The sequence below is a fragment of the Patagioenas fasciata genome, chromosome 5 (genome assembly GCF_037038585.1).
Source record: "Patagioenas fasciata isolate bPatFas1 chromosome 5, bPatFas1.hap1, whole genome shotgun sequence".
Taxonomy (NCBI): domain Eukaryota; kingdom Metazoa; phylum Chordata; class Aves; order Columbiformes; family Columbidae; genus Patagioenas; species Patagioenas fasciata.
The window spans coordinates 41,815,990-41,829,216 of NC_092524.1; the positions used below are offsets into that span (position 1 = coordinate 41,815,990).

The following is a 13,227-nucleotide window of genomic DNA, read 5'->3' on the forward strand; positions in this document are numbered from 1 at the left end:
TTCACTGGCAAGATGTTTACTTAACACAATTAACCAAAGTTATGGTCACATGCCATCTGATAAAAAGCATCACAATTAACTGACCACCTTCCACTTGTTTACATCCTTTACTATTTAGTAAGCCAATTCCTGCAAAACAAAATAGCTCCAATCAAATTATATAAACAAATATAACAATCTCAAAATATAACTTGGAGTCAAACTGTAAAGAAACTACCTGAACTATCAGATCCTCCTTCGGGGCTGCCGCTGGAATACATTGTGGCCAGTTTTCCATCCAAGATAAACCTGAACCATCCATTACTACCATTAGATAGCTCCAGGGCTGCAGCATCACTCCAGATATACAGGCAGTCCCTTCCCCGGATAATTGACCAGTCTCTCCAGTGATATGGTTTACCCTGTTGCAGTTCTTTAGCATCCTCCTGTGGTTCATCCTCCTGTAAAAAATTGCATTAAAACAAAACATTCAACCCACAAAAAAAAACCAAAAACAAAAACAACACACAAAAAACAAATCAACAAAACACCACCACACACACACGCACAAAAACCAACCAAATAAATAAACCACCATCCAACACGCCCCCAAACAACTCGAAACCCACACTAAAAAAGCTTAACTATGTAACTGTACACTGAAGGTTTAACTATAAAGACTTAACTGAATGCGTAACAGAAGTGGTCTGTTATCCATTCAGTTCAGCTGAGTGGTCAGTTACTATGACTGTTGCAAATTGGTAAATAACTTCAAGATGCACTTAAAGTTTTCATTATGTAGAAAATTTTCTTTTTTATATTTTTAATATATTCCATAATGTTTAAAACATCTGCAATTATTTGATGCATGTACACTGAAAGAGATGCACTCTGTTCAAAAGGGATTAATTTAATTTACCAGTCATTTTCAAAACACTAGACAAAAACAGGTGTCAATCAACTTGACCACAAGTAAGTACAAATAAGAAAACTCAGCAGATAATAATGTGCTAATAGAAAATGAAGTTCAAGAAAATAACAAAAACAATTAAAGCGAGTGGCATACAATAAATATTACTATAATAACCTAACTACCTTTCCCTGGACATTTTTGTAACAGCAAAAATTGTACTAGAAGTGTTGGTTTTACAGGAACAAATGAAGCTATCAGTTCTGAACGTACCTTCTCAGGTTTAGACTCCTCTTCATTTTCATCATCAGATGACGGCCCCGCCAAAGTTGACACTTTACTAATTACACCAAGTCTAGCCAGTTGGTCTAGAAAAAGATCACCCCCTTTATCCACCAAATCCCTTATGATTTGCAGGGCGAGCAAATGGCCATCATCATCATCCTGGAATACAGTGACATGGAAAGGACATTAAGAAGGAGATCTCTTTACTTACAAATATCTTTACATGCTGAACTTCACACCTTGTCACGGATGCTGTGAACACTTTAGGGTTAGTTATTAATAAGTAGGTGGGATCAATGAGTATAACCATCTTTTTTTACACTGGTTTCATATAAGAGTAATATCTTACTTCCTACCTCTTGATCAAGAACTGTAGCTGTTATCTCAACCAATATCGTGGGTAGGTTGTGGCCAGCATCAGAGTCACAAACTTCCTTCAGCAGCGCCTCAGAACAAAAATGTATCATTTTTCTAATGAGGGCAAGACTTGCTTTCCTTTAAAAGAGACCACAGGAAAAAAAAAAAAAGATTCTGATGAAGATTAAGTAGTAATCAAAGCAACAAAAAGGTTCAAGACAAAACTGCTTTTGTACTACATTTACGCATATCAAAACAAAAAGTTCTAAAATGAGTTCCCGCTTGTTATTGGAACCAAACTTGGTTATTGTTAACAAGTCCTCAATTATCTCTAGGAATAATTCACCTACTGACCTTTTTCAGTTCTACAGCACTACGAGTCTAATGCATTTTTCTCTCCTCAACCCTTCTCTATGTAAACCTACTCTACATTCTCTTCGTCCGCTTTTAGTGATGGAAATTCACTTCTGCACACTTCATCTTCCTCACAGGCACCCAGCCTTCCATTTCTGTCACATAATTCCTGTGTTTTTGTTAGATCCCTAGAGTTTTAAAGTCTAAAATTACTATTAGATCATGTAGATTTCCATATTATGAAATACAATTAATTTGGAAGCAAATCACTTCTGTAAAGTTGAATTTTTATTTGAGTGACTTTCAAAAACATGTTTTACTCGACTCATAAAGACGACTTTAAAATGCAGAGAGTCAACTACATCTTTCCATAATCTGCAACAACAGCTAACCCTTCACAGATTGTTAACATAATTTCTTATTTCTTTCATTTAAAATGACCTAGTTTAAGCTTCTGCTCATCAGCTCATGTAGAGTCTCTCTCCACTAGAGTCCCTTTTTATCTTGTATTTTCATCCCTCTAAGTACCTATAAACACTGGGGATACAAATAAGATATTAAGCAAATGTTGTATTTGTAGTGTAAAAGCCTGAGAGGTTATGGTCAGACCCAATTTACCACAACCATTATGCCACCCACCGTATTCTTTTTTAAGTATTAAATTAGATTATATTCTTTTAATTCTCTCAGTAAGAGGCATCTTCTCCAGTTGATTAACTTTTAAACTGTTATGAAACCTTCTATAACAGCTTTTTCCAGTCTTTCCAATTTAACAGTAAATGTATCTCGATATCACTTCATCAGTTTCCCTCTCCTAAGTTATTTCTTTCATTATAGGGGCTACAAACAGCTGTGGCCAAATATACAGTGTACACAGTCTATACAAGGTACTTTACAAACACAATATCACTTCATTATGCTACTCTAGTCAGAGTAAGCTTCCCTCTCCCTCTTCTGACTAACTAACCATATTTTTTCCAAAACACCACTTCCCCAGAAAGGAAAAAATGCTACTTAAAATACTAAGTAAAAATCAGACTCGCAACACTTTTCAAACCACCACCTCTACCCAAACAGAAATACGTTTAAGTGTCACTTGTATTACTTAAACTTTTCGATGTTATATTTTTACTGGAAAAAAAAAAGCTACCTCAGCTTTTTTAACACAATGTATCAAAACCACAAAATATGCAGGGAAATTGCCTGTCATGACTATTACCTTATTGAAGGCAACATAGTTTGTTGAAATGTTTGTGCAAACACAGGCAATAATCTTTTCAAGTATATGGGTGCCATTTCTGGATCTCCTTTGGGTTCATTACATTCTTCCTCATCCTTGTTTGCATCTTTCTTTTTCTTCTCATCTCCTTTGTTCACAGGACACATCCAGTCCCCTAGAAAATATTTTTCCCCAAAATGCTCAAGGGCAAAACCAACCAACAAACCCCTTCAAAAAATGTAAAAGTTTTTTTCATTAACATCTAAGTACCTGAATAGGAACATGCATTCCTAAAAGTACAATATTTACATGTGCAAGACTTCTTGAAGAAAACTGATGATAAGTACCAAAGACTACTCATAGGAAAAGCTCAGAGTCCTAAAAGTGAACTAATCATGAACATATAACCACTTGTGGCTCCAGCAGTACAAAAGTTTCACAAACAGGTAAAACACAGTTTTCATGTAGAAAGAAAGGATGCCAGAGAAGCTACCAAGGCTGACATCCTCTGAACCCACAGCAAAATCCCAGCCTAGCTCTGTTTCACAGCTGAGGAGTAGGACCACTGGCACTGCGCAGGCCCAGTCAGTTTCTCCAGTACTCCCCATCCCTTAAAAACACCTGAAATATAAAGGTTTTGATAGCTATTTTGCAGGTTAAGGAGGGTTGGTCACAAAATACTATTTTTTAAATGAATCTTAGAGTAAAATTCTAAAATCGAATTACTTAACATATATAGGCATTTCTACTGCCAAGTGTATGGAATGAAAAACTGCACTCACCTGGAGACTGAAGAATAGCTACTACCTCACTGTGCCCCCTTTCGCGAGCTTTGTCTAAAGGAGTCTTCCCATCTTCATCTCTCAAATCAGGGTTTGCACCATGTCGTAAGAGAGTCTGAGAACAAATATTTTAAAACAGGAAAAAAACATTAAGATTCTTTCTTCCATAGTAGTAAACATGCTTTTCATAAATCTTTCCTACACATTTCTCATGCCTGCAAGCAAAGTCAAAACATTATATGCTTTTCATGTCTGTAGAGCTAATATAAAACTTCTTTTTATATTCTGTCCTATCATAACAACAACAAAAAAAATCTATATTTTGATAAACACTGTAAGTATTGTAAGTATATATAAGTATTTAACAGCGCACATTAAACATATTGCAAGACATTTTGTATAGAACAAGGCAAAAAGTCAGTACATAAAGCTTTCCAAAAGCGCGAGTTAAAAATCATACCTTTGCTACCTGAGGTCTTCCAAAACACGCTGCATAATGTAATGAGGATGACCTCTGACCTCTGTTAACATCAGCACCCCTTTCACACAGAAATTCTACCTGTTAAACAAGAAAAAGAAAACATAGGGGTTTTTTCATTGCTTTCTTTACATAAACAACCTACGTTTAAGATTCTGTAAAACTAATTTACCATTTCCTGAGTTCCAAAAGCTGAGGCCCAGTTTAAAAGTGTCTGTCCTACATCATCCATAAAATTTACTTCGAAAGCTGAAAGACACAATTAAATAAAATAATTACAGCTCCCAGAATTATAAATTAAACTTCATCAGTGTTCTTTAAATAAATGCTAGGTCTTAAATTTAGCATCCTCAACAATTCTAGGGAAGCATTTATGCCCCTAATTCCAACTTAAAAAAAAGTAGCACAGGAACTATTACTAACAAGACCTGTGGAGTACTTAACAAAATAAGTGAACTTGTACATAAAGAATTTCAAGGTACTACCTAAGTATTTGTTATGACACCATAGATTATAAAAATAAAACGATATTTTATCTCATTTTCTTTTTCAGAGTATTTTTACTTACCTCCTGTATCAATAGCATCTATTAATGCATCAGTATCCTTACTGCGGATGCAATCTATCAGCTGTCGATGAGAACGTTCCCCAGAACTATCCAGTCTTCGCAATCCTGGGATTCTGCCTGTAGATCCAGCACTGGATTTTGGCAGGGCTTTTCTCCCTTCGAACAGTAGCACCAAAAGAAGATCTACTAACCGCATGGTATCCAGTACACATCTCTCATCACCCTGCAACGCACTTTCTATAGAATCTGGAAGTTCAGATCTTAGGAGATCCTGGAAATAATTAAAAGTCTGAACAATAAAAAATATACAGGGCTTTAGAAAATACTATCAGAAGTGGGTTTCATTTCCATATGAAATGTTTCCTTTTTTCCCCTCTTTACAAATAATCTGTAAGTGCATACATTTATATAAATAAAATCTATAAATTTGCATGTCTATATAAAAAATAGCAACACAATTCTTGCATATATTAAAGTACATGAAGGGAAAAACCCTATGAGAACAAAAAGCTGTAGCATAAAAGGATTTCTTACATGTGTTACTACTGGAGAGCCTCTACACAGGGTTGACAACAGGCTTACAATAGTTGACACCTGATTACTTAATTTAGAATCTGCAGGTGTAGATGGTGCTCCAGTGCTACTCCGTCCAGGTTTGCAAGCTGAAGCTGGTCCTGATGCTGTCCCACCAGCAGCTGCCATGCGAGATAACAACTCCTCTGTTAATCCATGCTTAGCTAATGGGGCTGGGTCAACTCCACGCCGTGTGAATCTGTCAGCTAATGAAGCAAAGCACCTCAGAGCTCCATCTGAAACCTAAGAAAGAAGAGCAAGAGAAAAGATGAAAAATGTGTTACTTAAGATGAGAAGATGCTAAGGTGATATTCACAAGAACACAGGACACACAGAAGCAGCTTATTTCGCCAGGTTCCCTTCAAAGTCAATGAAAGTCAGGCTTTTTGAGCCAGAAACTCAAAGTCAGAACCCAGCAGTGCTCTGAACTGCTCACTGAAGGACTGCATTATTTCCCCCCTTTCCTGATTTCTGTATATCAAATATAAACTATGTTTCTTTGTCTGAAGTTCAGCATTCTGAGCATCTCCTTAACCAAACAAACACAATTCCAAACCAATCTAGAAAAGCAGGTTTAATAATCAAATTGCAAAATTAATAGATGTTGGAAGCAAGTTTTTAAAACAGTTTTTAGTTACAGATGTTGTTCTTACAGGAAACACAGCTATTTGTAAACCCCACTAGTAACTGTCCATTCTAACAATACTATTTGAAAAGAACAAAACCAACCCATAGCTCGTATTGAAATATGGAGTGCAAAACCTTCTGGTTGTTCTGACATTAAAAACTGTTAAAGCAACTTTCTAATAATAAAACTTAAAAACACACCAAGAAAATGGACTATGAGGTTTTACTACTTTCATATATTTGCTGAATTTCAAATTTGTTCTTCAACAAGAAATTAAAATAACTTAAATTTCTTTGCAGTTTTATCTTCTATATTTATAGCATATAAAATATAGTATAATTTGATATTTATAGTTAATACCATGTTAATATTGCAACACATTATATTAATTTGCTGCTTCTAATAAAAGAAATGCTATTAAACAAGTATAAAACTGACAATGAAGTATGATAGTTACAGTTGTATTTAAGGGTCTACATACGTCTCTTAAGTAAAATGAATATTTCAATCGGACAGAGCCTAAAATAGGACAAACTGGAAAAAGCAGATTTTACCCTTAGATAACCCAGACTGTCCACTGAGCACCTGATCTGAGGATATGCAAGTATTTTTGCGACAATAAAATACAAACTCCCAAATCTAGGTTTGTCACTAAAGAAAAAAAAAAAAAAGTGACACTGCAGAAACAAGGCTTACTGATGATCCCCTTAAAAATTCAGCAAAAAATTCTGCTGGCCACCTGCCCAGAAAAGGATCCAACTTCTTTTCATGTCAATGTTGAACAGAAAGGGAGATTTTGCCTTTAACGTCTCTCCCAACTACACACTAAAGGTGTCTCCATCTTCCAGATCAGGAGGTTTGCATGGTCATATAGAGATGAGCTGCTTCTGGCACATTTGCCTTCACAGATGTGCAGTAGCTAACTAGACTGGTGTCAAGAATTACTGAAAAAAAACCAAACCAAAACAAAACCAAAAACACCAAACAAAAAAACTCCACACAAAACAAACAAACAAACAAAAAAACCTTCCCCCAAAAAAACACAAACAAAAAAAGGCAAAAAAAAGCTTTACCAAATTCCAAATTAGTACAGTTCTTATATCCTAAAACATTATCTAGCACAGCACAATTACAAAATGATTGCCAGCTACTACATTCCAAGGGCTTAAAGATTGTTGCTCATCAACACACAGAACAAGATTAGAGTATTAGCCAGATTTCATGAAGTTAAAAAGTTAAATCTTCATTAAGCTTTCAAAGGAATCAAAAAACAAAGTTTCTCCTGAATAAATGCAAAGCATGCTAAACTTCTGGCATGGTCCGTGCATGCCAAACATTCTGATTTATCAGCGCTCTTTCGCAAGGAATTTTTTTCTTTAACTTGTAATGATCACTACTCATGTTCTCTGGCATTTTGCTCTGTTCTTTGGCAAAATTGTTTATCCATCATTCTGTCAATCTCTATGTAATCTGTACACACTTTATGGCCAGCATAGTTCTCTCAGAAATACACACGAAAGGTTCAGCTTATTTAACACAGGGCACCAGCGGCATCAGTTTACAAAACAAAAGAGTGCTGTAGAAGGTGTTTACATTTCTTCTCACAGCCTGCAAGGTTACAAAATCAAACCTATAGATAAGCTGTTCCTGGGGCCACATTCATCTGGTCTGAACTCCTCCCCAAGCGCTGTCACTGACAGCCCACACAAAGTGATCAAATCCAACAGTGTAAAAGGATGGGGGTGGGGAGAACAACAAAACTTTACAAAGTTACTGGAAAAATCCATAAAACCCATCAAGATTCCATGTAAATCCTGAGGCTTGTTTCACAAAAAATACGTTTCTCAAGGATATCAGTACAGATTTATTTATTATCATCTGACTTACTCCAATCTCAAGCACATTTATCTTCAAGCTTAACTGCTAAAGATGAAGTTAATTTGAACTCTCATTCAGATCTCCAACAACCCCAGCAATTGCTTTCTTTCAAAGACATTATAAACTGGGAAACAGTTAAAATACTACAGACTTGTGGTCTAATTTGAGGATTAGCTTGCCTGAAATGATCAATGCATTAATAAAGTTACATAACATCTAAAAATGGTAGCTTGTTCTGAAATGGCTAGTGTGACAGTCCCCTGGCAACTGGGTCTTTCAAAAGGACCTAAAAATATATTAAAAAAATTTAGCTCACAGGCAAAAAGATTTAGTCTCCCAGATACAATGCGCTTAATAAACCTGACTGAGGTGGGGCAGCACAGGCAGGTGGTGTAGAGAAAGGAACAAGGATAGAGTGGGGGCAAAACGGGGACTGAGAATTGTATGGACAAGAAGCCTGGCAAAATTACAAGAAGAATTTGGCTAAATAGCCATTGCAAAACATTAGTATGACATACACAAAAGGATTCTACTAGTAGGAAGGTAATTCCTCTAAGATTCATTTTCTAGATTTTACAAGAACTACTTGATCTCAAGTTAATAAAACTGCAATGAAGTGGTGCTGCACCTATAGTGACACCGTTGAAGCTGGCTTCCAATGTAATATTTTAGCACTGATTGTGGATGGTTTTATTGCTTCTCTTAGTCTGGCAAATAAAAAACAAACCAAATTGATTTTTTTTGTCTCTTATTTATGCTCAACTTAATAGTGACTGAGGTACAGACGCAGAACCGTAATTACTTCAGAAAGTATTTCAAATGCATTGAAAGAAGTTACAGGATATTTTCAGCAAAGTTTTCAGAGGTTAAATAAGATCATAGTCACACAATAGTGCTTCGAGTCAAATGCTAAGCAGTATTTTTATCCTCTTGTCATGACAAGTGTAAAGAAAACTATCATAATATCCAAATATAACAACTACTATATAAACATACAGTTGTGAAAGCCGTATAAAAATACCTAGCTGTTCTTTTATTAAACATGACAGATGTTAAATTCACAGCATATTGAGCCAACTATTACACTACCTGATGGTCTTCGTGTTTTAACAAACTAGACAGTGATTCCACACAGATCTCTAATGAAGAATCCTGAGGCTCCATTTTGCCGCAGAGTCTGGATACTACAGCCATCGCTGAATGCAAAGTGTCTTTATGAACAAGGTGTCCACTGTCACGAATGAATGTCAGAACACAATTCAACCCTCCAGCTTCAAACACAGCTCCTGACTCACGGGTACAGATTAATTCCAACACCTACAACAAAAAGAAATTTAATTAGAATGAAGCACACAAACAGTCAGTTATTTTTTTATATCCATCTACGAGACTGGTTAAGAAAACGAAATAACAAAAAAAAAAAACAAAAAACACCTCCTCTCTTCCCCAATGCACAGGAAGGGTCAAAGCCTCCAGTACTCCAGTAGTTACTGTGTTCGTCAAAAATACAGAAGCAAGTACAAAACATCCCAAAGAGTATGGTTGTTACAGCTCTTCCTTACAGACAGCTGGATAACAGCATCTTTTCCTGGGAGAATTAAGTCTTAGGATAACACACAACTGAGAGCTCAAACTTCCAAGAGTACTGTTACTCCAGTACTTCAGTGATGCAGTTTTGAGTAGAGGAGAAGTAGTGAACAGGAAATACACGCATAAAGTCTGATGCCATAGTGATCAAGGATTCAAACTGTATGCTATCACATGGCCATGAGTTACGCTTTAAACAGGAGACTTTAAGGGTTTTGTAAATTTTTCTAAAAATCTCAAAAGGGTGCAGAGGAGCTGTGTCCAGTGCTACTGAGGAGACAGCAAACAATTTTTTTGACAGCAAGTAATTGATGTATATCTGGAACAACTCGCCATTCCCTTATTGGCATAAAATTAGCCCTTAGCATTCTAGTCCTGTAAGATAAACAGAAACTTTGTTCTAATATTTTTTGTTTCTTTTTCTATAATTGTTCAAAGTCGTAACTAGCTTTGAAGACCAACAGATTGACAGTAAAGATAAGCAGCATCACTGGCATGTACACTTTTATCATACTATATGTTTTTGCTTCACATTTTAATACAGGAAATAGGATTAGAGTATGAGGAAGCTCTTCAAAAACAGCAAATTTTCCAGCTCCTTCTTGAAAATAAGTTTTTCAGAATACATACCTTCACACACTGCTCAGCCAAATCTCTGCTGGTTCTATTGTTAAGTTCAACAACTACTAAACGATTACAAAGTGCCTTGATAGCTCCATCCACTCCCACAATCCTACGGGTGCATTCAGCTGATACATCCAGATAATACGTTATGGCACGAGCTGTTACTTCTAATACATTATCTGGAGCACTTTCATCAAGAAAAATTTTGCACAGTGCTGGTAAAAAAGTTCGAGGAGGGCATCTGCATTAAATAAAACAAACACACACGGTGAAACATTACTAAGCTGTGCAAGTTTATCTACATTAAGTAATTTCATATACTTTCATACTAAGAGATTAACGTTTTTCACACTAGTTATGATTTGCTCAATTAGTTTGTAGTTGGTTTGGAGCATTGATTTGGAATGTTAAGACGCAGACATCTCATACATCCTCCAAAATTCAAACAAGTAATCTGAAAAGAAGCTGTATTAGGGGAAGAACGCAGCATAAAAAAATATTCTTGACATTTTACAATCATACAGGGAAAAATTTACCCTCTTGGGGTAACTTCACATTGCCACATGGAATGCATTTTTTCTTAACAGAGCTTCAAGATTCATGACAATAAATAGCTAGTTAAACATGAAATCTTATTTTCAATAATAAACTATGTTCAACTAAAGATTTTGGGTTTGCTACGCAATTTAATTCTCTTTCTTCCCTATGTGATAAACATTCTCATGTCTCTTTTTATCCTATTCCAGCTTTGTCCCCTCCCACCTCATTCTTTCTCCCTAACCACACTTAGAACATATTTAATTCATATAGCTTGCTTCTGTTGCATTTTTTCTTCATATCCATGCCTCAGTAGCCTCTGGATCCCCTTCATTGTTAGCCTCATTTCCATATGCAAGGATAGTCAAGAACATTCTCACAACTTCATAACAAAATAAGCAAGCTGCAACAGTCCTTCTATCCCTCTGACATAATATGATTCAAACCAAAATGGATGGTCATAATAATGCTTTTCACTATTATGGCAGCTGTGGTTAAGATGGATTTGGATCAAAAGTTCTAAGATGTGGAGCTATACTTGAAAAGAATTTATCTTCCATACCATACTTACTCAGCAACAAATACATCATTATAATGATTGCTCACCACAGTGGTAGATGATTTCCAAGGTGGTGGTGGTGGAATTAAGTGAACGGGATATATGCTGTGACAGTATTTAAAACAACTGGATATTTCATCCCTAGATGTGGGAGATCAGAACTAAATCTACAGGAAGAAGATACTGCAATTCCTTCTTGAACTAGGGATATGGCCTGGAAAAGGTAGCCTAAACCTTTTCTAAATACAAAGAGAAAGAACAAAAATAAGATCATGCTTTTTGGTCTGGAAAACAGGTAAAGTACTCAGTGATGAATAATTCTGAAAAGTAACCCAGAGGTCACTCGGTCTCCCACCTGGTTTGCCCCAGCAAAGACACAAATCCCAGGACAGTAGAATGCTAATAGTTTCCTTAAAGATCTGGCCATGCTTTCTGAAGTACTTAAACAATACTGCCTGACAAATAAATATATTAACCAATGATCCTTAATGACATAAATTGGTAAGTGAAGCTTCAATAAAGCTAAATTACACAATTAATACTTATATTAGCCTATCCAGCCTATACTCTCTGTTCTTAAGAAATTCGCTATTTAAGTCCACATCTTTCTTAAAAAGAGTTTACACAGTAACTCTGCATTTTAAAGACATTATCCACTAGAAAAGAAGTCTGAAATTTGTACTCATTATTAGACAACTACCACACAACAACACAAGAAGCATTTCAGCAGATAAAATTTAAAGCAGACAGTGCTACCTGTTTCAGTGTTTCAGTGTTGGATCTTTCACACTGCATTTCATGCAAGACCAGACAGAACACTAAAATATTGCTAATATTGCTATAAACAGTGATCTTCAAACATTGCATTGCAAGAAAAAAAAAAAAATTACCAATAAACACAAATCCTTAAAAAAAATCCCAAACAAACCAAAACCACATACATGCAACCAAGAGGAAGGTAAGAAGCTTCACTGTCTCCATTGTAATACTCGCAAGTTGTAGTAAACCATTTTTCATAGACTTCCAGAGACAGTAGCAGAAAAAAAACCCTTCAGATTTTTGCAGGGAGTTAAAAGCAGTACTTAGCAAATCTAACATTCACATTTTTTCTATGGTTTAACAGTTTATAAAGAGACAGCACAACTGGAGCTTGGCTGCATTATTTGAAAATGGAAATTTGACATTTTGGAAGAAATCCATTCCTGTCCTTAAAATACCTATTGACTGTAGCCAGTTACCCAGCAGATACAGCAAAAACACAAAGTTACTAAGAGCCTATGGTTTATATTGAATTCTTCACCAGCACACAAATGCCAGTGCACTGTCATCAGCAATGCTCTTCTCACATAAGCACAGCTCACCGGCAAAAACTTCAGGGTTTAGGTTATTTTTTTTTTTTAATTAATTTTTGCCAGAACCTCTAGCTATATTAGTGAGAGACCATAATTTTTCAATTAGGAAGCAAATAACCTTCACTTAGTGTCAGAACATTTGTTTTCTGACTTAGAAGAATTATTTCCAGCTTTCCAATAAGGAAACCAAGTTTTATCGTAAGGTTTCAGGAAGAAACTGTAGATTTGTCATACATTTAACCTGTGGGTATTACTTAGATCTCAAAATAAACAGCTGCCCAGACTTTTTCTGTAGACTACAGTAATGTACTTTGAATTCCTAAAAGCAGTAATAATAACTTCACTTGTGCTGAAAAAATAAATTTATCCTTTCTGAAAACAGCAACTGATCTAATTTTAACCCTAGCTTTCAAGCAACTTCAACCTTTGAGCTCTATGCATTGACACTTCTTTCTTTCAGCAGTTCAGGTTTGGGTTTTGTTTGTTTGTTCCAGGTTTTGGGGTTGTTTGGTTGGTGGTTTTCTCTTGCTTGAGGGAGGTCCTTTTTCTTTAGGTTT

The 13,227-nt window shown here is 35.8% G+C and overlaps 1 protein-coding gene across 5 annotated transcripts in view; it reads right to left on the reverse strand.

The window, feature by feature from the left end:
• HECTD1 (HECT domain E3 ubiquitin protein ligase 1) overlaps window positions 1-13,227 on the reverse strand; it is a 65,203-nt gene that overhangs the window by 33,869 nt on the left and 18,107 nt on the right. For 3 of the 5 annotated variants that reach the window (XM_065838088.2, XM_065838090.2, XM_065838086.2), the window contains exons 3-13: window positions 10,229-10,463; window positions 9,101-9,328; window positions 5,467-5,748; window positions 4,933-5,221; window positions 4,537-4,613; window positions 4,347-4,445; window positions 3,887-4,001; window positions 3,105-3,279; window positions 1,531-1,669; window positions 1,163-1,333; window positions 218-440 (exon numbers count right to left, since the gene is read on the reverse strand). In XM_065838088.2, the coding sequence (XP_065694160.1) occupies window positions 218-440; window positions 1,163-1,333; window positions 1,531-1,669; window positions 3,105-3,279; window positions 3,887-4,001; window positions 4,347-4,445; window positions 4,537-4,613; window positions 4,933-5,221; window positions 5,467-5,748; window positions 9,101-9,328; window positions 10,229-10,463 (2,033 nt within the window). The remainder of the gene's footprint in view (window positions 1-217; window positions 441-1,162; window positions 1,334-1,530; window positions 1,670-3,104; window positions 3,280-3,886; window positions 4,002-4,346; window positions 4,446-4,536; window positions 4,614-4,932; window positions 5,222-5,466; window positions 5,749-9,100; window positions 9,329-10,228; window positions 10,464-13,227) is intronic. The other 2 variants (XM_065838089.2, XM_065838087.2) reach the window with 1 other exon arrangement.